The sequence below is a fragment of the Saccopteryx bilineata genome, chromosome 11, assembly GCF_036850765.1.
Source record: "Saccopteryx bilineata isolate mSacBil1 chromosome 11, mSacBil1_pri_phased_curated, whole genome shotgun sequence".
In the NCBI taxonomy this organism is placed as follows: Eukaryota; Metazoa; Chordata; class Mammalia; order Chiroptera; family Emballonuridae; genus Saccopteryx; species Saccopteryx bilineata.
In genome coordinates, this window is record NC_089500.1 from 68,420,189 (window position 1) to 68,447,471 (window position 27,283).

The 27,283-nt window shown below is 44.9% G+C and overlaps 1 protein-coding gene across 1 annotated transcript; it reads left to right on the forward strand.

Moving 5' to 3' along the window:
* The first annotated feature begins 17,589 nt into the window (after positions 1-17,589).
* Positions 17,590-25,765, forward strand: LOC136315723 (monocarboxylate transporter 1-like). Its single transcript, XM_066247581.1, has 4 exons — positions 17,590-17,806; positions 19,778-19,921; positions 21,106-21,972; positions 25,377-25,765. The coding sequence occupies exons 1-4, from the start codon at positions 17,590-17,592 to the stop codon at positions 25,661-25,663; spliced, it is 1,515 nt and encodes a 504-aa protein (XP_066103678.1). The 3' UTR covers positions 25,664-25,765.
* Positions 25,766-27,283: the final 1,518 nt, after the last annotated feature.

The window sequence follows — 27,283 nt, forward strand, 5'->3', positions numbered from 1 at the left end:
TTCTCCACCCCTCCCCCTCTCCTTCCTCTCTGTCTCTCTCTTCCCCTCCCGCAGCCAAGGTTCCATTGGAGCAAAGTTGGCCCGGGCGCTGAGGATGGCTCCATGGCTTCTGCCTCAGGTGCTAGAATGGCTCTGTTTGCAACAGAGCAACACCCCAGATGGGCAGAGCATCGCCCCCTGGTGGGCATGCCGGGTGGATCCCGGTCGGGCGCATGCGGGAGTCTGTCTGACTGCCTCCCCGTTTCCAAGTTCAGAAAAATACAAAAAACAAAAACAAAAAAAACCACGTTCTTTGCAATAGACAGTATCAAGAGATTGAGAGAAAATATTTGCAAAAGACATATTTGACAAAGGACCGCTATCCAAAATATACAAATAAATCTGAAAACTCAAAAATAAAAAAAAATTTATTAAAAAATGAGCCAAACATCTGAACATACACCTCACCAAAAAAGATATAGTGTTGGGGAGGGATGGGGGGGGTAGGAAAGATATTGACAGAATAATTAAATAAGGGAATGGAAGTGAGGCAGTTGGATTTGCCAGTGAAAATCCAACAGAGCCTGACCTGTGGTGGCGCAGTGGGATAAAGCGTCGACCTGGAACACTGAGGTTGCCGGTTCGAAACCTTGGGCTTGCCCAGTCAAGGCACATATGGGAGTTGATGCTTCCTGCTCCTCCCTCCCCTTCTCTCTCTCTCTCTCCTCTCTCTCTAAAAATTAATAAATAAAATATAAAAAAAAAGAAAATCCAACAGAAACGTACATTTCTTATTTTCCAGAGAATATCTGAGTAATGTATTCAGCATAAGTAATGAATTTCTAATTTTGCGTTTACAAAATCCTCCCTTCTCTAATGGTATTTCCCATCCACATCCCTAAGTTCTGAAAACCTGCTTGAAATCTTCCTGAATTCGCCAATAGCTCTAAGTTATCTAAGGTAGCCTACCTTGCCATGTCAATTGGCCTCAGCCTTTAAAACATAAATGTGATGGGGATTTGTAAGATGAAATGAAAACTCACTAGAGGGCACTGTGTCCCCTTTGGTCCGCAGTAAAGGTTTCTGTGTCGAAATGACCTCTTATCTCAAAGATTATGGTTTGAACCAGGGGTCTCAAACTCAACTCAGCATGTGGGCCGCAGAGCAAGATCACAGCCGTTCAGCGGGCCGCACTAGGTCTACAAAAGGCAACTGTTACGCAACACTTTTCTCACTGCAGTTGAAAACAAAAAAAAATCAGTACAACAAGCACAATCGTACATGCAGTTTACTCAGTGTCACAAAACGACCAGAAACTGTAGTTCGCATCACAACTGCTGTTAACTAAGCTAATATCTAGCTAGGATGCTAGAGAAATAAAAATACAAGTAGGCCCCTAGGCTTACTTAATTTTATCCAAAATATTTTGAACTTCGTGGATTAGTCTGCGGGCCGCACAAAATTGTTCGAGACCCCTGGTTTGAACAGTGAAGCCCAGAGAGCTGTTTCAAACCATTCATTGCCTGGGTAGCTTCAGGTCTCTCTTTCCAGATTCTTTGGATCTCAGCTTCCACATCTGCAAAAGGTGGGGGGCTGGCTAGGTAATTTCCAGGCACCTGTCAACTCTAAAACCAGAAGACGTCTGGAAAAACTGTAACACTCATACCGGCTTTACTTTACTTCCTCAAACTCGCTCAAACTGTTCCTCTTCCCACCTTCCCTATTGCTATTTTCCAGCTAATCAGCTTGGAGGCACTTCTGCCCTTTCTCTTTTAAACACCCTTTATTGACAACTTATAAAAACAAGATCCATTAAGATCACAGAGCACTTTTCAAGCCTTACCAATCACTTTCTCTCTTGATTCTCACAACACTGCAGGCTTATAGGTATCATCTCCAGTGTACCTGGTGAGGAATCTGAGCCTGGAAGAGTCTGGTGAAGCGAACATGGTAACATAGCCATTACAGGACCTGGACTTCCAAATCCAAAGCGTATCCCCTTCATAACAATATTCCCTGCCAGTGAGAGGATACAGGTTTTGTGGGGCCTGAAGAATGCACACTCATGCTGGCAGTATTAGCTTCCTATCACTGCTGTAACCAGCTGCCACCACACAGGCTCACTGGCCACGAGGCCTGTGCTCCCTTCTGGAGGCTCTGGGTGAGAATCTGTTTCCTTGCACTTCCCACCTGCCAGCGACCACCTGCATTCCTTGGCTGGTGGGACCTTTCCTCCAACTTCAAAGCCAGCAATAGCAAATCAAGTCTCTCTCACACTTCACTCTGACCTCTCTACCTCTCTCTACCACTTTTTAAAAATTTTATAATGTTTTAAAATTTTATTTTAGAGAGAGAGAAAGGGAGGAGGGAGGGAAAAGGAAAGGAGGGAGAGAAACACCAACTAGTTACCCTACACATTCACATTCACTGGTTGATTCTTGTATGTGCCCTAATGACCAGGGATTGAACCTACCACCTTGTGGTATCAGAATGATATTCTAACCAATTGAGCAACCCAACCCAGGCACTCTCTTCCACTTTTAAAGACTGGCTTAATTACTGTAGGCCCAGACCATCCAGGACAGGGGCAGTCAACCTTTTTATACCTACCGCCCACTTCTGTATCTCTGTTAGTAGTAAAATTTTCTAACCGCCCACTGGTTTCACAGTAATGGTGATTTATAAAGTAGGGAAGTAACTTTATAAAATTTATAAAGCAGAGTTACAGCAAGTTAAAGCATATAATAATAATTACTTACCAAGTACTTTATGTCAGATTTTCACTAAGTTTGGCAGAATAAATCTTTATAAAACAACTTACTATAGTTAAATTTATCTTTTTATTTATACTTTGGTTGCTCTGCTACCACCCACCATGAAAGCTGGAACTGGTGGGCAGTAGGGGGACCAGGTTGACTACCACTGATCCAGGATAATCTTCCTATTTTAAATAGGTTAATTGACTCACAAATTTAATCCATCTGCAACCTAATTCCCCTTTGTCATGTAATGTAACATATTCACAGGTTCAAAGGATTAGGGCATGAACATGGGGGAGGAGCTTATTCTGACTACCACACTGGTCCACTTTAAGGAAAGAATACAGCCCCGGCCTAGGTTTTGGTTAGACTGCACTTCCCTGAAGCATAGAAGTTTCTGGTTCGTTCGATCCCTGGTCAGGGCATGTACAGGAATAGATCAATGTTCCTGTATCTTTCTCCCTTCCTCTCTCTCTAAAAGTCAATAAATTTAAAAAATTTTAGCCTGACCTGCGGTTGCACAGTGGGTAGCATTGACCTGGAATGCTGAGGTCACCAGTTCAAAACCCTGGGCTTGCCCTGTCAAGGCACATATGGGAAGCAAATACAAGTTGATACTTCCTGCTCCTCCCCCACCTTCTCTCTCTCTCTCTCCTCTCTCTAAAATGAATAAAATCTTTAAAAAAATATTTTTAAAAAAAGAATATAAAGTTACAATTGTAAAGTTAAATATGATCCTATGAACGTATACAGTAAACTTCATAAAGTTCATGGAAAATATGTTTCTCCATATATATTTATTTGGTTAATTTATTGAGCGAGGCCTGACCTGTGGTGGCACAGTGGATAAAGCATTGACCTGGAATGCTGAGGTTGCCGGTTCAAAACCCTGGGCCTGCTCAGTCAAGGTACATATGGGAGTTGATGCTTCCTGCTCCTCCTCCCCTTCTCTCTCTCTCTCTCTCTCTCTCTAAAAATAAATAAAAATTTAAAAATAAATAAATAAATTTATTAAGCTAAATTCATATATAGTATATAGCTAACAATTTTTTTAATTTTTTTATTTATTTTTAGAGAAGAGAGAGAGAGACGGAGGGAGGAGCTGGAAGCATCAACTCCCATATGTGCCTTGACCAGGCAAGCCCAGGGTTTCGAACCGGAGACCTCAGTATTTCCAGGTCGACACTTTATCCACTGCGCCACCACAGGTCAGGCTATAGCTACCAATTTTAAAGTACTTTTCAGTGGTATTTAGTGCATTCACACTGTCAGCATAGATTACGACCTATATCAAGTTCTAAATCATTTTCATCCCTCCAAAGGAGAACTCCATGCCCATTAGGCAGTCTTCTCCCTCTATCCTACCCCTCAAACCCCTGGCAACTAGTCATCTTTCCACCTCTATGGATTTACCAATCTCGGGTATTTCATAAAATAGAATCACATAATTTGTGACATTTTGTGTCTGGCTACTTTCACATAACATATCTTCAAGGCTTATTCATGTTGTAACCTGTATGTGTACTCCATTCTTTTTTTTCTATTTTCTTTTTTGTAGCAGAGACAGAGTCAGAGAGAGGGACAGACAGACAGGAAGGGAGAGAGACAAGAAACATCAATTCCTCGTTGCGGCTCCCTAGCTGTTCATTGATTGATTTCTCACATGTGCCTTGCCCGGGGGGCTACAGCAGACTGCGTGACCCCTTGCTCAAACCAGAGGAGCCCACGCTCAAGCTGGCGACCTCGGGGTCTCAAACCTGGGTCCTATGCATCCCAGTCCGACGCTCTATCCACTGCGCCACCGCCTGGTCAGGCTGTGCTCCATTCTTTTTTACAGCTAATATTATCCCATTGTATGGCTATGCCACACTTGTTTATCTACATACCCAGTGATTCACATTGGAGTATTTACAATTTTTCACTATTGTGAATAGTGCTGCTGTGAATATTTCTGTACAAGTATTTGTTTGAATACATGTTTTCAATTTTTTTGGTATATACCTAAAAGCAGAATTGCTGGGTAATGTGGTAATTCTATATTTAACTTTTGGAGAAATTCCCAACTGTTTTCCACAGTGGTTGTACCATTTTATATCTTCACCAGCAACATACAAGATTTCAAATTTCTCCACTTTCTTGCCAATAATTATTTTCCTTTAAAAAATGTTTACTTTTATTTATTTATTTACTTACTTTGGGACAGAGACAGAGAGAGGGACAGATAGGGCCAGACAGACAGGAAGGAGAGAGATGAGCATTAATTCTTCATTGTGGCACTTTAGTTGGTCATTGATTTCTTTCTCATATGTGCCTGGACTGGGGGTCTACAGCAGAGTGAGTGGCCCTTTGCTCAAACCAGCAACCTTGGGCTCAAGTCAGCAACCTCTGGGTTCAAGCCAGAGACCATGGGGTCATGTCTCTGATCCCATTCAAGCCAGCGAACCTGCACTCAAGCTGGTGAGCCTATGCTCAAGCCAGATGAACCCATGCTCAAGTAGGGGACCTCGGGGTCCTCTGTGTCCTAGTCCAACACTTTATCCACTGCGCCACCATTCGGTCAGGGAAAAAAATTTTTTTAAAGATTTTATTTATTGTCTGACCTGTGGTGACGCAGTGGATAAAGTGTTGACCTGGAACCCTGAGGTCAACGGTTCAAAACCCTGAGCTTGTCTGATCAAGGCACATGTGGGAGTTAATGCTTCCTGCCCCTCCCCCTTTCTCTCTCTCTCTCACTCTCTCTTCTCTCTAAAATGAATAAATTTTAAAAATCTAAAAAAGAAAGTTTAAAGATTTTATTTATTGATCTTACGGGAGAGGAGACTGGGTGCAAGAAGTATAGTTGCTTCACTCTAGTTGCTCATTGTTTGCTTGCTGCTTGTCATATGTGCCTTGACTAGGCAAGCCCAGTGTTCCAGGTAGATGCTCTATCCACTGCGTCACATGGGCCAGGCATTCTTTTTTTTTTTTTCTTAATTATTATTATAGCCATCTTACTGGTATGAAGTGGCATCTTTGTTTTGATTTGTATTTCTCTAGTGACTAATAATGTTGAGTATCTTGTCATGTACTTGTTGGTCATTTATATATCTTCTTTCAAACATCTATTCAAATCCTTTACTTATTTTTTAGTTGAGTTGTCTTTTTTTTCCCTTAAAGTTCTCACAATTCTTACTGAGCCAACTTACTATTGCAAAAAAAATTCAAAGTCATTTTCCCAGTAATTTCCCAGTTAAAACACCCAACTGTCCAGACAGTAGTGCTCTTTTCAGTGATCTGTTAAGATACAGGCAACCTGGATATGGCATAAATATGGGAGCCATCTCTCATGTGTGGTTCCTTTTAGACCCAGCTTGGTTCTCCAAAACCTCCTCTTGGAGTTATACCTGATTTTATTACCAGCTTTCATCCGAATCTACTGAGGAATGGGCCGGTTCTGCTTTTGTTTCTTGGCCAGGAACCTCCTGATCCTGAAAATCTTGTGAGAAGACATGGCGAAGATTCAACTGCATGAATCACAATAGCAGAATAAGAGAAAGGAGAAAGCAGGTGGCAGTATGCATTTAGTGGCACTTAACTGAGTTGTCTTCTTTTTTTTTTTTTTTTTTTTTTTACAGAGACAGAGAGAGAGTCAGAGAGAGGGACAGACAAGAACAGACAGACAGGAATGGAGAGATGAGAAGCATCAATCATTAGTTTCTCACTGCGCATTGCGACACCTTAGTTGTTCATTGATTGCTTTCTCATATGTGCCTTGACCGCGGGCCTTCAGCAGACCGAGTAACCCCTTGCTGGAGCCAGCAACCTTGGGTCCAAGCTGGTGAGCTTTGCTCAAACCAGATGAGCCTGCGCTCAAGCTGGCGACCTCGGGGTCTCGAACCTGGGTCCTTCCACATCCCAGTCCGACGTTCTATCCACTGCGCCACCGCCTGGTCAGGCGGAGTTGTCTTCTTGATGAGTTGTAAGAGTTCTTTATTTGATATAATCTGGATGTTACACTCTGATTTGCAAATATTTTATCCCATTCTATAGGTTGTTTTTTCACTTTCTTAATACTACCCCTTGATGCACAAAAACTTAATTTGGGGGAAATCCAATTTATTTACTTTTCATTAGTTGTTCCTCTTTTGGTATTGTATCTAAGAAGACACTGCCAAATCCTAGGTCATTAAAATTTACCCTTATGTTTCTGCTGAGAGTTTTATAGTTTAGCTCTTACATTTAGGTTGTTGGTTAATCCATTTTGAGTTGATTTTTGTATATGGTGTGATGTTAGGGTACAACTTAATTCTTTTGTATGTGGATATCCAGTTGTTCCAGCACCATTTGTTGAAGACTTTTTTTTCCCCATTGAATGGTCCTTGCACTGTTCTAAAAAATCAATTGGCCATGGATTTATGCATTTACTTCTGTATTCTCAATTCTATTCAATTAGTCTATATACTGGTACCACACTGTTTTGATCACTGCAGCTTTGTAAGTTTTGTAATAAGAAAGCATGAGTCCTCCAACTTTGTTCTTTCTCAGTGTTGTTTTGACTATTCAGGATCCCATGCAATTTTATGTGAATTTGAAGATGATCTTTTCCATTTTTGCAAAAAAGGCTGATGGAATTTAAATGAGTATTACATTGAATCTGCAGATTACAAAGGGTAGAACTCCCATCTTCACAATATTAAGTCTTCTAATCCATGAACATGGATATCTTTCTCTTTAAGTCTTAATTTCTTTCAGCAGTGTTTTGTAGTTCTCATGTCAAGTTTTTCACCTTTGTGTAGTAAGGAATTTCGCCTCATATAAAGAGAAGTCTGACCTTAGTCCTCCCTATTCCTGTGCCCTTCTTAGGAGGTGACCTCTAAAACCTTATAATTTCCCAAGTGATAGGGAGTATCTTTGTAATTCACAGTGGGTCCCTCAAACTAACCCTGATAGTTTGTGGCTAATGTGGGACCTTACGGTGGGTCCCACCATGGTGGGTCCCTTTCATAGTTTATGCTAACAAAATTGCATTGCCTCCATGCAGGGGCTGGCAATGAGAAAAAGACTAAGTGATTGCATAGACAGGGCTATGTATATAGCTTGGTAATAGCTCAACCTCTGGAATGGGGGGCGGCTGGAGATTTGAGTTCAGTCACAAAGGTGGGGATTCATGCTAAGAAATTAAGGTTCAAAAAAAGCTGGACACCAGGGCTTAAGTGAGCTTCCCTGATGAGAAGAATACTCTGAGCACTTTAGCTGGGACGAAATAACATTATCCAGGACTTCACCGGGAGCGGACAGCCAGAACTTCATGTTGGACCCGTCCTAGATTCTGCCCTATGCTCCTCTTCCCTTGGCTGATTTCAGTGTACCCTCTTTGTGTAATAAACATGACCATTATTGTAGTAACTTTCAGTGAGTTGACTTTTAAGCAAATAATTTAGGCTGCAGGTGGTTATGGGAAGCCCCAAATTTGTGGCAAATGATCTGAAGAAGGCGCTGGGGACCACTAAACTTGTGGCTAGTGTCTGAAGTAAGGGCAGTTTGTGACCGTTTCTTCAGACTGTACATTTACCTAAACACTTTGCAACCTCCTTAGTTAAATCTATCCCTAAGTATTTTATTCTTTTAGATGCTGCTGTAAATGGAATCACTTTTTAAATTTCCTTTTCTACTTTTTTTTTATTCTAAAAGGAAGAACATTTACAGGTAAACCATTGTACAAGAACTATATGTCTCTAAACCTCACAATTTTCTTTTCCCATTATGTCCTCACCCACATACATTAATTACAACAAATCACGATGTGAACAGCAGTGGGAAAAGTTTCATCATTGAACACCTATATCAGGGGTTGGGAACCTATGGCTCATGAGCCAGGTGTGGCTCTTTTGATGGCTGCATCTGGCTCGCAGACAAATCTTTAATTTAAAAAAATGTTAAAAATATAAAACATTCTCATGTATTACAATCCATTCATTTCCTACTGCTCATGTTCATGGTTGCGGGTGGCTAGAGCCAATCAGAGCTGTCCTCCGGGACAACACCAAATTTTTATTGGATAATGAGTAGCGTACACGGGTCGTTGTATGGCTCTCACGGAATTACATTTTAAAATATGTGGCGTTCATGGCTCTCCCAGCCAAAAAGGTTCCTGATCCCTGACCTATATGTTTTTTAACAAACACTCAGCACTTGCTATATGCTGGGCTCTGTTTTAATGGTCCCCAAACACTAATTTTTCCCCCCCACAAAAACCCTAATTAAGTACATTGCTTTTTGGAAACTGGGCAGTCTGAACCCATCACACTGCTGCTCCATAAGCCTTCTGTGAGAAGTTCCCAAGAATCCTGCCTCTCCCCACTGCCGTTCCTTAGTGCAGGCCCTTAAACTTCATACCTGAAGCCATCTCCCTCACTCCGCTAGCTACCCCAACTGCTGCTGCCACCCTAACAGTCCTAAAGCACTGCTGCTCTAAGTCCCCACCATCCCAGCTCTCTGAAGTGTCTTTCCCTCTGTCAGGATTCACCAAAGGTAAAAAGCAGTTGTTGCTCAGAAGCAGTATGTAGCCGTAGATTTGTACTATCTTCTAACACAGGGGTCCTCAAACTACGGGCCCGCGGGCCACATGCATCCCCCTGAGGCCATTTATCCGGCCCCTGCCGCACTTCCGGAAAGGGCAAGTCTTTCCTTGGTGGTCAGTGAGAGGAGCATAGTTCCCATTGAAATACTGGTCAGTTTGTTGATTTAAATTTACTTGCTCTTTATTTTAAATATTGTATTTGGCCTGACCTGTGGTGGCGCAGTGGATAAAGCATCGACCTGGAAATGCTGAGGTCGCCGGTTGGAAACCCTGGGCTTGCCTGGTCAAGGCACATATGGGAGTTGATGCTTCCAGCTCCTCCCCACCTTCTCTCTCTGTCTCTCTCTCTCCCTTTCACTCTCTCCTCTCTAAAAAAAAAAAAAAGAATAAATAAAATTTAAAAAAATAGGCCTGACCTGTGGTGGCGCAGTGGATAAAGTATCAACCTGGAAATGCTGAGGTCGCTGGTTCGAAACCCTGGGCTTGCCTGGTCAAGGCACATATGGGAGTTGATGCTTCCAGCTCCTCCCCCCTTCTCTCTCTCCTCTCTAAAAATGAATAAATAAAATTAAAAAAAATTTTTTTTAAATAAATAAATATTGTATTTGTTCCCGTTTTGTTTTTTTACTTTAAAATAAGATATGTGCAGTGTGCATAGGGATTTGTTCATAGTTTTTTTTTTATAGTCCGGCCCTCCAACGGTCTGAGGGACAGTGAACTGGCCCCCTGTGTAAAAAGTTTGGGGACCCCTGCTCTAACAAGTTGAACTGTTAAGAAAGCATCTCTGAAACAAAGGCAGAGTGGGGGCGAGGAAAGCACACAGGACCTCTCAGGATCTGGTCCCCCAAACCCCAGTCCCCCTCAATCTCAGCTTCTTCATTTCCAAAACAAAACTTTGAGGCCGACCTCATAGGGTTGTCGTGAGAATTAAAGGAGGCGGGGAGGGGGAGTTGTAGGACAGAGACCTGGCACGCTGCAAATGCTCAACAAACGTTGGCTGACTTGAGCCTCAGTCTCCCCGAAGAACACGTAAGCTCTCCAAAGGCAGGGGCTTTGACTTATATTTTTTTCGTACTTCTTAAAAGTCAAGTTTATTCAATCACTTCAGCAAATACATTTTGGTATCTGAACTTGTTCAAGAACCTGAAATGGCTCTTATGACAGAATCAGACCCTGAAGTCTGACTTCAAAAGTTGGCCACTGCTAGCTCCGGGACCTCTAGCAAGTTGCCTAACCTCGGGTTCCTTATTTGTTAACTGAACCTGCACTTCACAGGGTCCTGAGGATTCAGGTGAAGTGCTCAGCATATAAATCACCCCTCCTCCCCCAAAACTGCTAGCTATAATTACATCGTGTCCATAAAACTTTGTACCCTCTGTATTCTCATTTCTCCATGTTTCTGATATACACACCCTGACCCTTCAGATCAGTCTCGCCACCCTCTCGCTTGCTCTTCGTGCACTTGGCGTTTAACACGCACCGTTCATCAAAGACCACGGGCCAGCTGCCTAAAAGCGCCCGGGAGGTCGGGCTATCGCTCCCGCTGGTCAGGGAACATTTGCAGGAACAGGCCCTGAGGGCTTGAGTGACTTCCCCGAGGTCACTGAGCTCCGGGGGCGAGCTCACGTCGCGTAACCGCCGGCCCCTCCGCCTCTTCCCGGCCGCGGCGCACCCGGGCGTTCAAACCCAGCCCGGGCCCTCCACTTCAGCCGCCTCCCCGCTCCGCCGCGCCCCACACCTGAGTCAGGCCCCGGGGGCGCGCCCCATCGCTCCTCGGCGGCTTTCCCTTCTCTCCGTCGGAAACCGGGGTGAGGCCGACGTCGGAGTCCCGCACGCAGGTAGGTCGCCCCGAGGATGCAGGCAGCAGGTGGCGGGAGCGGAGTCCGCGCGGGCTGCGTGGGCCGGGGGCCCGCGGCCGCGTCCTTTGAGGGGCGGGGGCGGGGGCGGCGGCCGGCGGGGCCCAGCCACGCTTTGCGCATGCTCCGCCGCCGGCGGGCCGACGGGCCGCGGCACCGACCCCTCGGGGCAGCGTCTGGAGAAGCCTCGCGGCGTGGCCGCGGCGCGGTGCCGCGCGTCACGCACACGTTCGACGCCGGAGCGCGCGTAACGGTCAGTCGGGGAACGGCCGGCGTGCGGCGTGGACCCCGCGGCGCCCTGGCTGCCTCGGCGGCTCCGGGGCGCGTCCGGCAGCCGAGACCTCGGTCTCCGGGGAGGGAGGCGGCCCGGCAGCGCCGTCGTGGCCGCGGAGCCGGGAGCTGCGGGCAGGGCCCGGGCCGCGGCTCGGGGAGAGGACCTGGCCCGGTTCCCCCGGGGACGCTTTCATCGGAAGAAGAATGACCCGGGCCGGGCCGTGAGGTCCGCCAGCGCCGACGAGCGTGCAGCCTCCGGGCCCTGCCGGGCGGGGCCTCAGCGGGAGGCGCGTCGTGGCGGAGACGCCTGGTCCCAGCCTGGTGGCGTGCCGCCGGGGACGTGCTCGTGTTTAAACCCCATTTCTTCCGCCTTAACTGAATTCTCCCCCATTCTTCATTCTCCGCGACGTTGCTCTGGCCGTAGAAATTCCCCTTTCTCTCCTCAAATCCTGCTCGTCCCTGTTCTCCATTAAATTTTTCTGTTTGTGAAGCTTGACTGTAATTGTATTTTTTTTCCCCTCCCCTTTTCCAGGTGGTAAGTTTCCTCAAGGTAGCGATTATTTTTTGTAGTTGCCGTAACACAGGGTCACATGGAACAGTGTGTCCTGAGCAGCTTGGTGGGTAACGGCTTGACCGGGGCCACTCCTTTCTCGCGGAGCCGGTCACATCAGTTTCATTACAGTCGTGCGCAGCGGTGCCGCCTCGGGGCAGCGACGGACCGCCAGTGCCGGGTGCTCCCGTAAGATGGGAGTGGACTGGGAGCGGTTTACAGCGCTGAAAGAAAAGGTGGGGCCCAGATGGGGTGTTAAGAAGACTCAGCCTGGTGTCCACCGACCAGGCGGCTGCCTGGAGCTGGGGCCTGAGTTGGGAGGGGAGAGCGTTAGGGAGAGGGCAGGGGAGGAGGGGACCCCCCCCCCCGAACCCAGGCCCCCCCTCCCCCCCAGCTTCCCACCACGGTTCCTGCACGCTGCCTGCTGGCCAGCAGGCACGCTGGTACAAACTCCCTTCCCTGCCCTCTCTTGGCTCTCGCTTTCACTTACTCTCTCCCTTTCCTACCCTTCTTTATTATTTTTCAAGCGTTTTCTCTCTTGGTCTCTGCGTTCCCACTCTCCCTTCCTGCCTTCTGACTGTCTACTTTCCACAGCCCTCCCCCCTGGGCTTTTAACACAGGGTGCACATTTTATCTTGATCTTCTTACTATATCTTTTCTATATTTAGATAGACAAACACCACTGTGTTACGGTTGCCTACAGCATTCAGAACAGTCACATGCAGCCAGGGGCAATGGGCTACACCATAGAACCTAAGTATGTAGTAGGCTATACAACATAGGTGTGTGTAAATGCTCTCTGATGTTTGCACAACAATGACACCACCTAAAATCACACTTCCCGCCCTGGCTGGTTGGCTCAGTGGTAGAGCGTCGGCCTGGCATACAGGAGTCCCAGGTTCGATTCCCGGCCAGGGCACACAGGAGAAGCGCCCATCTGCTTCTCCACCCCTCCCCCTCTCCTTCCTCTCTGCCTCTCTCTTCCGCTCCCGCAGCCAAGGCTCCATTGGAGCAAAGTTGGCCCTGGTGCTGAGGCTCTGTGGCCTCTGCCTCAGGCGCTAGAATGGCTCTAGTTGCAGCAGAATGACGCCCCAGATGGGCAGAGCATCGCCCCCTGGTGGGCGTGCCAGGTGGATCCCAGTAGGGCACATGCGGGAGTCTGTCTGACTGTCTGTTTCCAACTTAAGAAAATAAATAAATAAATAAATCACGCTTCCCAGAATGTATCCCAGTTATGATTATAGTACTTAAAATAACCCCAAACCTTGTCTTCAATAATCCATTCTAAGCTGCAGATCTGTCATGTCAATTGTGATAACCCTCTAAAGGTCCGTGATCCTCAGATTGGAGGTGTCGGCTCTGCAAATTAGAAATGCACACGTTTAACTCCCTCTGCTGTGTTTGCACCATACTGATGTTTGTAGTTTGTCATGTAGGAAACAGAGAAGTGGGGGCAGACAGTATTAATTACTGTCTTTTTTATTTTTTAAGATTTTATTTATTCATTTTAGAGAGGAGAAAGAGAGAAGGAGGGGAGGAGCAGGAAGCATCAACCCCCATATGTGCCTTGACCAGAGAACCAGAGACCTCAGTGTTACAGGTTGACGCTTTATCTGCTAGGCCGCCACAGGACAGGCTTTTTTTTTTTTTTTTTTTTTAATGAAATAGATTGTTGAAATTGCCAGCGACCTCGGGATAATGTCTATGATCCCACCCTCAAGCCGGCATATCCACGCTCAAGCCAAGAACCTCGACCTTGGGGTTTCAAACCAGGGCTCTGTGTTCTGGGTCGACACTGTCTACCACCGGTCAGGCACAAATTATTTCCTTTGAACCGAGATGTGACAGCTTCCTTTTTTTTTTCTCTTTTGTATTTATTTTATTGATTTTAGAAGAGAGAGAGAAGGGGGGAGGAGCAGGAAGCATCAAACTCCCATATATGTGCCTTGACCAGGCAAGCCCAAGGCTTCGTACCAGCAACCTCAATAGTCCAGGTTGGGGCTTTATCCACTGCGCCACCACAGGTCAGGCTGTGATAGCTTCTTTAGTTCAAATGGAAATTTTAGAAAAGTTCAACTTGGAAATATTTTTATTAACTTCCCTGCAGCACAGTAAGTTAATATTTTTATTAACTTACGGTACTTGCAGGTGGGTAAAATGCTCTAGGACTGGTCATCTTCGGTTTCAAATGGTGGTATAGTTTTATGGAATTAGAAAAGCCTATAGTTATGTAAGAAAATTTGATAGCTCTATTTAAAAAGACCCCAGGCAAAGAATATTATGGGATGTAACAGTTTTCCAGAGCAAAAGCAAAAACCAAGCTAAGAACCAATTGTCTGCATCAGAACTAATCAATGCCAACAGAGCCCTAGGATGAATTACATTGTGGGTTCAGTGCCAGTGTGGAAACTTTTTTTTTTTAGCAAGAGAGAGGAGGGTGACAGCAAGGGAGAGAGATGAGAAGCATCAGTTCTTAGTTGTGGCACCTTAGTTGTTCATTGATTGCTTTCTCACATGTGCCTTGACCAAGGGGCTCCAAGCCCAGCCAGTGACCCCTTGCTCAAGTCAGCAACCTTGGGCTCAAGCCAATGACCCCTCGCTCAAGCTGGTGAATTCAGATTCAAGTCGGATGAGCCTGCACTCAAGCCTGACCTTGGGGTTTTGAACCTGCGTCCTCTGTATGCTAGTCTGACACTATCCACTGCGCCACCACCTGGTCAGGCACTAATATAATATTGATACTAAAATAAAAATAGTACAGTATAAGAAGGGAAAATTTATTTCCAAATAATCTATGAACAGGTTTCAAAAATTCAAACCAAATATTAGCAAATTTAATTTAGAAAGGTATTAAAGATGATCTATCATGACCAAGTTGTAATGCAAAAATCCTAGGAATTAAGGATTGTTTAAAATGTAAAAATCTATAAATATTGACTACTACATTAAAGATAAAGGAATACCATGCAAAGGTATACAAAAACAATTAACAAGCCTAACCAGGCAGTGGTGCAGTGGATAGAGGGTCGGACTGTAACACAGAGGACCAGGTTGGAAATCCAGAGGTCGCCGGCTTCAGTGAGGGTTCGCCAGCTTGAGCCCAAGGTTGCTGGCTTGAGCACAGGGTCACTCGCTCTGCTGTAGCCCCCCGGTCAAGGCACATATGAGAAAGTAATCAGTGAACAACTAAGGAGACTAAGGAACTGCTGAAGAATTGATGCTTTTCATCTCTCTCTTTTCCTGTCTACACCTATCTGTCCCTCTCTCTGACTCCCTCTTTGTCTCTGTCAAAAAAAAAAAGTTAAGGCAAAATGAGTTTATGTGGTGGGCTCTAATCCAATGTGACTAGTATCTTTATAAGAAGAGGAGAGCCTGACCTGTGGTAGCACAGTGGATAGAGTATTGACTGGGAATGCTGAGGTCGCCGGTTTGAAACCCTGAGCTTGCCAGGTCAAGGCACATATGATGCTTCCTGCTCCTCCCCCTTCTTTCTCTCCCTCTCTTCTCTCTCTCTCTCTTTCTCTCTCTCATTCTCTCTATTCTCTAAAGTGAATAAATAAAATCTTTAAAAAAAAAAAAAGAAGGAGAGACACCAGACACTTGTATTTACACGTGGGAACAACCTAGTAAACACAGAAAAAGCAGCTATATACAAGCCATGAAGAAGGGTCTCAGAGGAAACCAAATCTTCTGACATCTTGATGTCAGACTTCTAGCCTCCAGAACTGTGAGAAATAAGTATCTGTTATTTGAGCCACTTAGTCTAGTATTCTGTTATGGCAGTCCTAGCAAACTAATACACTAACCATCACCTCTTCTCACATTGTACTGGATTGCAGATTTTAACTTTATTTTTGGTCAACCATCACTTAATAATATTTCTAGCCTGACCAGGCGGTGGTGCAATGGATAGAGCATCAGACTGGGATGTGGAAGACCCAGGTTCAAGACCCTGAGGTCGCCATCTTGAGCGCGGGCTTATCTGGCTTGAGCAAGGCTCACCAGCTTGAGCCCAAGGTCGCTGTCTCAAGCAAGGGGTCGCTTGGTCTGCTGTAGCCCCCTGGTCAAGGCACATATGAGAAATCAATCAATGAACAGCTAGGGAGCCGCAACGAGAAATTGATGTTTTTCGTCTCTCCCCCTTCCTGTCTGTCTATCCCTCTCTCTCTCTCTGTCTCTGCCACACACACAAAAAAAGAATATTTCTAGTGACATAATATTTTTTAAAAATATCTTAAACTTGCCTGACCAGGTGGTGGCGCAGTGGATAGAGTGTCGGACTGGGACGTGGAGGACCCAGGTTCAAAACCCCGAGGTCTCCAGCTTGAGCGCAGGCTCATCTGGCTTGAGCACGGGCTCACCAACTTGAGCAGGAGATCATAGACATGACCCCATGGTCGCTGGCTTGAAGCCCAAGGTAGCTGGCTTGAACTCATGGTCGCTGGCTTGAACAAGGGGTCACTCGCTCTCCTGTGCCCGCCCCCCAAGGCACACATGAGAAAGCAATCAATGAACAACTAAGCTGCAACAAAGAATTGATGCTTCTAATCTCTCTCCCTGTCTGTCTGTCCCTATCTGTCCCTCTCTCTGACCCTTTCTCTGTCTCTGTCAAAAAAAACAAAGCAAAAAACCTTAAATCTAAGCAGCTGAATGAAAGGCAAACATTACTGAGGTAGCTTTCCAGTCAATCAAATGAGAATCTTATGTTTGAAATGATCTTTTATTTTGAAAATTGCAATATGTTGATGCTATGGATATTAATATAGCCTTTCCAACACTTCTAAATCAGCCTGTAAATTCTAGAGAACATAAGAATTAGGTAAGTATTGGAGAATGCATTTTGGGGAAGGAGAGAAATTATAAAGAAAATATTGCCTGACCAGGCGGTGGTGCAGTGGATAGAGCATCGGACTGGGATGCGGAGGACCCAGGTTCGAGACCTCGAGGTTGCCAGCTTGAGCGCGGGCTCATCTTGTTTAAGCAAAGCTCACCAGCTTGGACCAAGGTCGCTGGCTTGAGCAAGGGGTTACTCGGTCTGCTGTAGCCCCACGGTCAAGGCACATATGAGAAAGCAATCAATGAACAACTATGGTGTCACAACGGAAAACTGATGATTGATGCTTCTCATCTCTCTCTGTTCCTGTCTGTCCCTATCTATCCCTCTCTCTGGCTCTCTGACTCTGTAAAAATAAATAAATAAAAAAAGAAAATATTAAATTGTGAACCATTTAAAGTGTGTGTTATCTGTGAGTTTTGCATTCAGGTAAGTCAACTGAGTCATTTAGTTTGGTAATGTGAAAAATTACTGATTGTTATTAAAACAGGATGCTTACACATATGAAGAAACAATACTAAATTTATTAGAAAGAATTTGGGTATACAGTTCAAATAGTTGGGAGTTTTTTACTTCAGGCCTTTAAATTTGGGGCAAAACTATTATTACTCTTAGACTTTTTCTACTGTCTTCACAAAGATCAAGTAACACTGAAAAACTTTTGGTTACTTATGAGTGTAAGGGATTTTATGGCAGTGCTTTATTGCTGACCTATTTGTTATATATTATATCCTTTAGATACTCGGATTTGAACTGCATTTTGGAGTTTTTTGCTTACAATGGCACCATCAGTTAAAAGTCCAGTTGAACTCGCCCCCCCGGATGGAGGCTGGGGATGGGCAGTGGTTGTTGGAGCGTTCATTTCCATTGGCTTCTCTTGTGCATTTGGCAAATCTATTTCTGTGTTTTACAAAGAAATTGAAGGAATATTTGATGCCAGCACCAGCGAAGTGTCATGGATATCGTCCATCATGTTTGCTGTTATGTTTGCTGGCGGTAAGTACCCACTAAGGCCTACTGTTTTAACTTTCAATAAGCAGACAAATGCTCTGCATGAAGTACCTTTTGTTCTCGATGCCTTTATCAGTGAGATATTTGAAATGTTAGTTTTTGAAGCTATGTGATTAATGTCCTGTTTTTCATTCCCTTTAACAATAAAAGTGCCTGGCTTGTGGTGGCGCAGTGGAAAAAGTGTCAACCTGGAATGCTGAGGTCGCTGGTTCGAAACCCTGCGTTACCTGGTCAGGGCACATATGGGAGCTGATACTTCCTGCTCCTCCCCCCTTCTCTATCTCCCCCCTCTCTAAAATGAATAAAGTCTTAAAAGAAAACAATAAAAACTACTTAGCAACTATATGCTCTGTTAGGTCAGTTAGAATATAAACATGTCAGCCTGACAAGGCGGTGGCGCAATGGATAGAGCGTCGGACTGGGATGCCCAGGACCCAGGTTCAGGACCCTGAGGTCGCCAGCTTGAGCGTGGGCTCATCTGGTTTGAGCAAAAGCTCACCAGCTTGGACCCAAGGTCGCTGGCTCAAGCAAGGGGTTACTCAGTCAGCTGAAGGCCCGTGGTCAAGGCATATGTGAGAAAGCAATCAATGAACAACTAAAGTGTCGCAATGCGCAACGAAAAACTAATAATTGATGCTTCTCATCTCTCTGTGTTTCTGTCTGTCCCTATTTATCCCTCTCTCTGACTCTCTGTCTCTGTAAAAAAAAAAAAAAAAAAAAAAAAAAAAAATATATATATATATATATATATATATATATATATATATATATATATATATAAACGTCATTAAAAAGGGTAAAAGTCTTTTAAAATGTGTTTTATGTTGGCAGTTGGTATATAGAAAGAACGTTGTTGTTGTTCTTTTTTCCCCGAGACAGAGAGTCAGAGCGAGAGATAGATAGGGACAGACAGAATGGAGAGAGATCAGAAGCATCAATCATCAGTTTTTCCTTGCGACACCTTAGTTGTTCATTGATTGCTTTCTCATATGTGCCTTGACCGTGGCCTTCAGCAGACTGAGTAACCCCTTGCTCAAGCCAGCGACCTTGAGTCCAAGCTGGTGAGTTTTGCTCAAACCAGATGAGCCCACACTAAGCTGGCGACCTCAGAGTCTTGAACCTGGGTCCTTTGCATCCCAGTCCGACACTGTATCCACTGTGCCACTGCCTGATCAGGCAGAAAGAATGTTAATGTTTGTATTTTAATTCTATATCCTATAATCTTGCTAAACTCATTATTTCTAATAGTTGATTGATATATTTTCAAAAACTTTAAATAGACAAATATATCCTCTGCAAATACTGATAGTTTGATTTCTTCCTTTCTTTACACCCTTTACCCCCGTCTACTGTGCTGGCTCAGACCTCCAGTATAATGCTGAAGGAAGTGGTGATGGTACGCATTTTTGTTTTGTAGTTGTTTTGGTTTTGTTGTTGTTTTCTATGAGAAACAAAATCCACAGTTTGTGAATATGCTCTAAAGTCTGAAGTCTGATCAGATTTACTTATATATCTTATTGTACTCATGTTTGTTTGCTCCATATGACCATCTAAAAAATTAAAAACAGCTAACTTGCTATGTATTTGTTGATAATATCCTAGAGATATGAAGAATTTTGTAAACACTTATAATCGGGGTATTTACAGTCTATTCTTCCTTAAAAGAGATAAAGGTCTTTTGTACTTTAGTTAAATCCATCAATATGTTGCAAGTATATAGAAGACACATAGTCAATGCTATATGTTTTCCATACATACCTGCGACTCAGCAGTATAGAGAGAGAGCAATATGCCTGACCACTATCTTCTGTTCTATCTGGTTTTATTGTGTGTGTGCTCAGTTGGGATTTATGTCTTGGCATCATTGTGTACCAGTTTCATTTCATGCCTCCTATGGGTGTGGATCTGAGGGGTGGGCTTCTCCTCTAGGATACTAAGTTGTTTGTTCTTTCTTAGGTCCTATCAGCAGTATCCTGGTGAATAAATACGGCAGTCGTCCAGTCATGATTGCTGGCGGCTGCTTGTCAGGCTCTGGTTTGATTGCAGCTTCTTTCTGCAACAGTGTACAGGAACTTTACGTGTGTATTGGATTTATTGCAGGTGAGTTGCTGTTGATTCATTTTCAAGCATTAATTTTAGAGAGACAGAGGAAGGGAGAGAGCGAGAGAAACATCAATTTGTTGTTTTACTTATTTATGCATTCATTGGTTGATTCCTGAATGTGCCCTGACCAGGAATCAAACCCACAACCTTAATGTATTGGGATGACACTCTAACCTACTGAGCTACCTGACCAGGGCTAAACATTTTAATATTTTAATTCACCTAGAATATTTTAATAATATAAAGAAGGAATATTTATATATATTAGAATTGGTCTCACCAATTATTTATTCTTTTGAAATATTTTTAATGTACTTACTCTCCAGCTATATTTTAGAGTCATTTTATCTCACTTGAAAAATAAAATACATCAACATTTTCAAAGAACTGCATTAAATTAGAGTATTTACTGAGATAGGTTTAGCATCTTAAAAAATATTGTTTTATTGTCCAAAATTTTTTTTTTTTTACACAGACAGAGAGAGATTCAGAGATAGGGACAGACAGACAGGAACGGAGAGAGATGAGAAGCATCAATCATCGGTTTTTGGTTGAGACACCTTAATTGTTCATTGATTGCTTTCTCATATGTGCCTTGACCATGGGCCTTCAGCAGACCGAGTAACCCTTTGCTTGAGCCAGCGACCTTGGGTCCAAGCTGGTGAGCTTTTTGCTCAAGCCAGATGAGCTGGCGCTCAAGCTGGCGACCTCGGGGTCTTGAACCTGAGTCCTCTGCATCCCAGTCCGATGCTCTATCCACTGTGCCACCACCTGGTCAGGCTTGTCCAAAAATATTTTTATTCTCTCCCTTTCCCTCCCTCTGCCCCTCTACCCTCATCTGGCTTTCTGAATTTATAAGATTTTTCTCTTTCCTTTTTTTTTTCAATTCCCTATTCCTCAGGGAAGCTAAAATTATGAAATTAAACACAAGGCCCTATATTTATTATTATTTTTGTTGCTATAGTAAAAAGAACTATTTTGATGTAGTATAAACCTAGTATTTGCTGCATGTCTATATTTGTTTGATAACAGTCCACTTAATGATCTATATAGTTATAATAGCGTCTCTCATAATTATGTTTTTGACCTCTTTCCATTCAGTTTCTTTGTCTAGTTAATTAATAACAAAGACCTTTCTGACACTTATTATAGTATGTGATTCTTTCTTCCCCTCCTCCCAGGTCTTGGGCTTGCCTTCAACTTGAATCCAGCTCTGACCATGATTGGCAAGTATTTCTACAAAAAGCGGCCACTGGCAAATGGACTGGCCATGGCAGGCAGCCCTGTGTTCCTCTGTACCCTGGCTCCCCTCAATCAAGCTCTCTTTGATATATTTGGCTGGAGAGGAAGCTTCCTAATTCTTGGAGGCTTCCTACTGAACTGCTGTGTGGCCGGATCCCTGATGAGACCAATAGGACCCCCACCAGCCACTGCAGAGAAATATAGGGCTAAAGAAACCTCTCAGGAAGCTGGAAAATCTGATGGGAAAAAAGTGGCAGGTGATGCAAACACAGATCTCATTGGAGAAAATCCCAAAAAGGAGAAACAATCAATTTTTTCAAGAGTTAACAGATTTCTGGATTTTTCCCTATTCACCCACAGAGGCTTTGTACTGTACTTCTCTGGGAATGTGGTAATGTCTTTTGTGCTGGCCACACCATTAGTCTTTCTCAGTAGTTATGGCAAGAGTCGGCACTACTCTAGTGAGAAGTCTGCCTTCCTTCTTTCCATTCTGGCTTTTGTTGACATGGTAGCCAGACCATCTATGGGACTTGTAGCCAACACAAAGTGGATAAGACCTCGAATTCAGTATTTTTTTGCTGCTGCTGTTATTGCAAATGGAGTGTGTCACCTGCTGGTACCTTTGTCCACCAGCTACGTTGGGTTCTGTGTTTATGCGGGATTCCTTGGATTTGCATTTGGGTGGTTTGGCTCCATAGCATTTGAAACACTGATGGACCTCGTTGGACCACAGAGGTTCTCCAGCGCTATGGGATTGGTGACCCTTGTGGAGTGCTGTCCCATTCTCCTGGGGCCACCACTTTTAGGTATAGTATGTCTCCCTATCTCCATGGTTCTGTTAACACAAAACAGGCATAGAAGATTGGGAAGGTGACAGAAAGCCGAGATCAGTGGGCCCCTTGTTGGAGGACAGCAAGTCTTTCTCATTTCTGTACCCTCGGTGCTGGCACAGTGCTTGGCACAATGTAACTGCTCAGCCACTACAGAACTGAGTTAAACTGAACCCTCGAGCTGAAAGGGGAATCAGAATTATTACAAAGTTATTAAAATAATATTTCTGATCACAAAACTAACATGTTTATTGTAGAAAAATGTATAATATACACTCCACCTTTAAAATACGGTTGGTGGCTCATTTTAATTGTGGAATTTATCTCAGCATTTATATTTAAAATAATAACAATAGCTACCAGGTGAGGGCTCACAATGTACCAGAGTCTGTCCTAATGTTTTTATGTATCCTGCCATAACTCATCTATGAAGTAGGACTGTCCCCACGTAAAGAAGTAGATGCTTCTAAAAGTGAAATAACTTGCTTGACCAGGTGGTGGCACAATGGATAGAGCATCAGACTGGGATGCTGAGGACTCAGGTTCGAGACCCCGAGGTCTCCAGCTTTAGCGCGGGCTCATCTGGTTTGAGCAAAAGCTCACCAGCTTGGACCCAAGGTCGCTGGCTCGAGTATGGGGTTACTCGGTCTGCTGAAGGCCCGCAGTCAAGGCATATATGAGAAAGCAATCAATGAACAGCTAAGGTGTCGCAACGAAAAACTGATGATTGATGCTTCTCATCTCTCTTCGTTCCTGTCTGTCCCTGTCTATCCTTCTCTCTGACTCTCTGTCTCTGTAAAAAGAAAAGAAAAAAAAAAGTGTTGTCACGAAATGACAAGGTTGCAGGTTCGATCCTGGTCAGGGGACACACGGATGCAACCAATGAATGCATGACTGAGTTGCACAACTAGTAAATGCTTCCCTTATCCTTCACTTCTCTCTCCCTTTCTCTGTCTCTTAAAAAGAAAATTTTACCTGACCAGGCAGTGGCGCAGTGGATAGAGCATCGGACTGGGATGCAGAAGCACCCAGGTTCGAGACCCCAGGGTTGCCGGCTTGAGTGCGGGCTCACCTGGCTTGAGCAAAAAGCTCGCTAGCATGGACCCAAGGTCACTGGCTCGAGCAGGGGGTTACTCAGTCTGCTGAAGGCCTCCGGTCATGGCACATATGAGAAAACAATCAATGAACAACTACGGTGTCGCAACGAAAAACTGATGATTGATGCTTCTCATCTCTCCGTTCCTGTCTGTCTGTCCCAGTCTATCCCTCTCTCTGACTCTCTCTCTGTCTCTGTAAAATAAAATAAAATTAAATTAAAATTTAAAAAAAGATTTACGCATTATGAAGGACAGATAATGAAAGAAGATCTACTCCTGACTTCTCTAACCTTTCCCACCCTCCCTCTTCTCTACACCTAAGGAATTCCAAGTCCTATCAGTTTCCACCTCCTAAATCTCCTAACTGGCCCATTTTTCTCCACCACAACTATCACCCTTGGCCAAATCACCTGTCTTCTATCTAGGCTGTTCCTAAAAGTAGCCTTCTCATTTGCCCACATTGACTCTAGTTGTTTTTCAGACTCTAGAACTCTCCAGTTCAGAAGTCTTAGAATGTTCTCAGAACTCTCGAGTTGCTTCCCATCATCTTAGGGTGAAGAACAAATTCCCTAATGTGGCCCACAGGGCCCCTCCTGGCCCCGCCCACCTTCCTCCAGCCTCATTTCCCACCACTGGCCTGTGCTCTCCTCCTGCAGCCCGGCCCTCTCTCACCCCGTGCTTCCTCCACCACCTGCCTGTGCACTCGCTGTTCTCTGCCTGGACCCCTGCCCCATCTCCTCTCCCAGACAGCGCCTCCCTCCTATAAGTCTGGGCTTAGTTTAATCTTTAAGAGATACTTTCCTGACTCCACCTACTGGTCCTAACCCTGTTTTCTGCTTTCAAACCCTCCTAGTAGCGCTTGTCACATTTTGTGTAATTATTTGATTAACATCTCTCTCCTCCACTAGCCTATAGATACTATTTCCTTTCCTCATCCTTCTCCTGGGGCCTAGGAGACCCAGTGTCTGCTGTATGGAGAGTAAACGCTCTGAGTGGATGATGCCCTGAGTTAGAAAGGCACATGGAGTCATAATCGAATTGGCTATATGAGTAGGGGTAGAGTAGGGTTTTCTAGACAACTTCTTCAGATGCCAATCTGATAAGATACTAGTGAATTTTACTCTAAAAGGATTTCATGGCGAAAACAAAGTTTAAAAGCACCAGGTTAAATAGATTTCTTTACTGTAGGATCTTGCAAAGCCTGTGACATGCTAATGTGCATTGAGTCTTGAACAGAAAAGAATACAGTTGCCTTTACTAAAGACGTCTGACTGTGGAAACATTAGGGAGGATCCTGTGGCACAGAGGCCACCAGGGGCAGCTCAGACTCGGACTTCCTGGGTTTGAAGCCAGCCTGTTTCTAACTGTGTGGCCTTGGACAAGTTCCCTAAGGTTTCTGCACTGCAGTTATTACATTCTACAGCGGGAGTGATAGAATCTGCCCGTTGTGAGGCTTAGCACTCAGAAAGGTATTCATGTTAGGTCATTGTTTCCCATAGGACGGGTGTTTAGCATAGGGATGCTCTTTGGGAAATGCTGGTGTCACAGAAGGAGCAGGGGCGGGGGCTGGGGTGAGCTCGGGGCCTTGCGCAAGACTCCTAACCCTCTTGTGAGCAAGTTTTCTTCCACTGTGCAGAGAGGAAACTGCTTCTAGATAACCTCTAGTTCTGTCCCAGTTCAAGTTTGGCAAGATTTAACTTTTTTCAAGTCGTTAAAAATAATAATACTCAAACTCTTCCAAAATCAAGTGTGACATCAAACCAAATTTTTAGCAGTTCCTTTTTAAACTAATTTGCCTTTCCTGGGCTATTTAAGAATTAGACTGGCTTGACCAGGCGGTGGCGCAGTGGATAGAGCGTCAGGCTGGGATGCAGAGGACCCAGGTTCGAGACCCCCGAGGTTGCCAGCTTGAGCACGGGCTCATCTGGTTTGAGCAAAAAGCCCACCAGCTTGAACCCAAGGTCCCTGGCTCCAGCAAGGGGTTACTCGGTCAAGGCACATATGAGAAGGCAATCAATGAACAACTAAGGTGTTGCAACGTGCAATGAAAAACTAATAATTGATGCTTCTCATCTTTCTCCATTTCTGTCTGTCTGTCCCTGTCTATCCCTCTCTCTGACTCATTCTCTGTCTCTGTAAAAAATAAATAAATAAATTAATTAAAAAAAAAGGCCATAGGTCAAAAAAAAAAAAAAATTAGACTGACATCTTCTGAGTGCATTCTTAAGCTTTATTTCGGAAAGGATATAATATACGTGTTTGCTGTTTTCTGGACATCTCTAGGTCGTCTCAATGACATGTATGGGGACTACAAGTACACGTACTGGGCCTGTGGCATAGTTCTCATTGTCGCAGGCATCTATCTCTTCATTGGCATGGGCATCAATTATCGACTTGTGGAAAGAGAACAGAAAGCAGAGAGGCAGCAGCGAAAGGAGAGTAAAGAAGAAGAGACTGGGGTGGATGTTGAGAAGCCAAAGAGAGAGGCCGACACAGCGGAACTGCCAGAGCAGAAAGGCCCGGAAGGAAGCCCCAGAGAGGAGGAGAGTCCAGTCGGAAATCGTGGGTAAACAGGAGCTTTGAACCAGAGATAGCTGAAAAATGCTACTGAACCATGTTCAACTAGTCATACTTCCTAGAGGCAGTGGACATTTGTGTGGAAGTCATATCAGGTGTTCATTAAAGAAATCCTATTCATTCCTTTACAGCAGTCATACTAAGTCTGTCCCATCCTTTGGGTGCAGGGTATCTGCAAAAGGTGACAGAAAGAAATAGTTCTTATTTGAACTAATATTTATTAAGGTTTACTTTACATACAGTACAAATCCTTTTTTTTTTTTTTTTTTTTTCCATTTTTCTGAAGCTGGAAACAGGGAGAGACAGTCAGACAGACTCCCGCATGCGCCCGACCGGGATCCACCCGGCACGCCCACCAGGGGCGATGCTCTGCCCACCAGGGGGCGATGCTCTGCCCATCCTGGGTGTCGCCATATTGCGACCAGAGCCACTCTAGCGCCTGAGGCAGAGGCCACAGAGCCATCCCCAGCGCCCGGGCCATCTTTGCTCCAATGGAGCCTTGGCTGCGGGAGGGGAAGAGAGAGACAGAGAGGAAAGCGCGGCGGAGGGGTGGAGAAGCAAATGGGCGCTTCTCCTGTGTGCCCTGGCCGGGAATCGAACCCGGGTCCTCCGCACGCTAGGCCAACGCTCTACCGCTGAGCCAACCGGCCAGGGCCTTCCAAATCCTTTTATAAGAGTCAAGTCTGATGAATTTGAAGAATGGTATTTAGTCAAATAACTAATGTTGGGAACAGTCAAGATAAGCTCCTCGGCCCTGGCCGGTTGGCTCAGCGGTAGAGCGTCGGCCTGGCGTGCGGGGGACCCGGGTTCGATTTCCGGCCAGGGCACACAGGAGAAGCGCCCATTTGCTTCTCCACGCCCCCCCTCCTTCCTCTCTGTCTCTCTCTTCCCCTCCCGCAGCCGAGGCTCCATTGGAGCAAAAATGGCCCGGGCGCTGGGGATGGCTCCTTGGCCTCTGCCCCAGGCGCTAGAGTGGCTCTGGTCGCGGCAGAGCATCGCCCCCTGGTGGGCAGAGCGTCGCCCCTGGTGGGCGTGCCGGGTGGATCCCGGTCGGGCGCATGTGGGAGTCTGTCTGACTATCTCTCCCCGTTTCCAGCTTCAGAAAAATACAAAAAAAAAAAAAAAAAAAAAAAAAGATAAGCTCCTCCTGCTCCTTTGCAGTCAGTCCCCTTCCCTTAAGTACACTTGTCATTAAAGGGCATTCCTTAAAAGGCCCCTGGCAGCTACTGGTCTGATTTCCATCCTCTGTAGTTTTGTTTTTTAGAATGGGATAAATGGAATCACAGAGTATGCAGCTGTGACATAGTAAGAAGAAAGATTTGGTCTTTGTCTCCAATTTCTGTTACATAGTTCCTAAGATCATTAGAATCTCTGACTTGATCAGAGTGTCTTTTGCATGCTAATGAGACGACTGGCAGCTGGGGTCCCTTAGACAGTTCCCGAAAGACCCAGGCATGATTAGATGGATCAAACTTAGCCCTCCCTCAGAGGTGGATTAAGGTCAGTTGAGGCCCCTTAAAAAGAGAGACAGGGCCTGACCAGGCGGTGGCGCAGTGGATAGAGCGTTGGACTGGGATGCGGAGGATCCAGGATTGAAACCCCGAGCTCGCCAG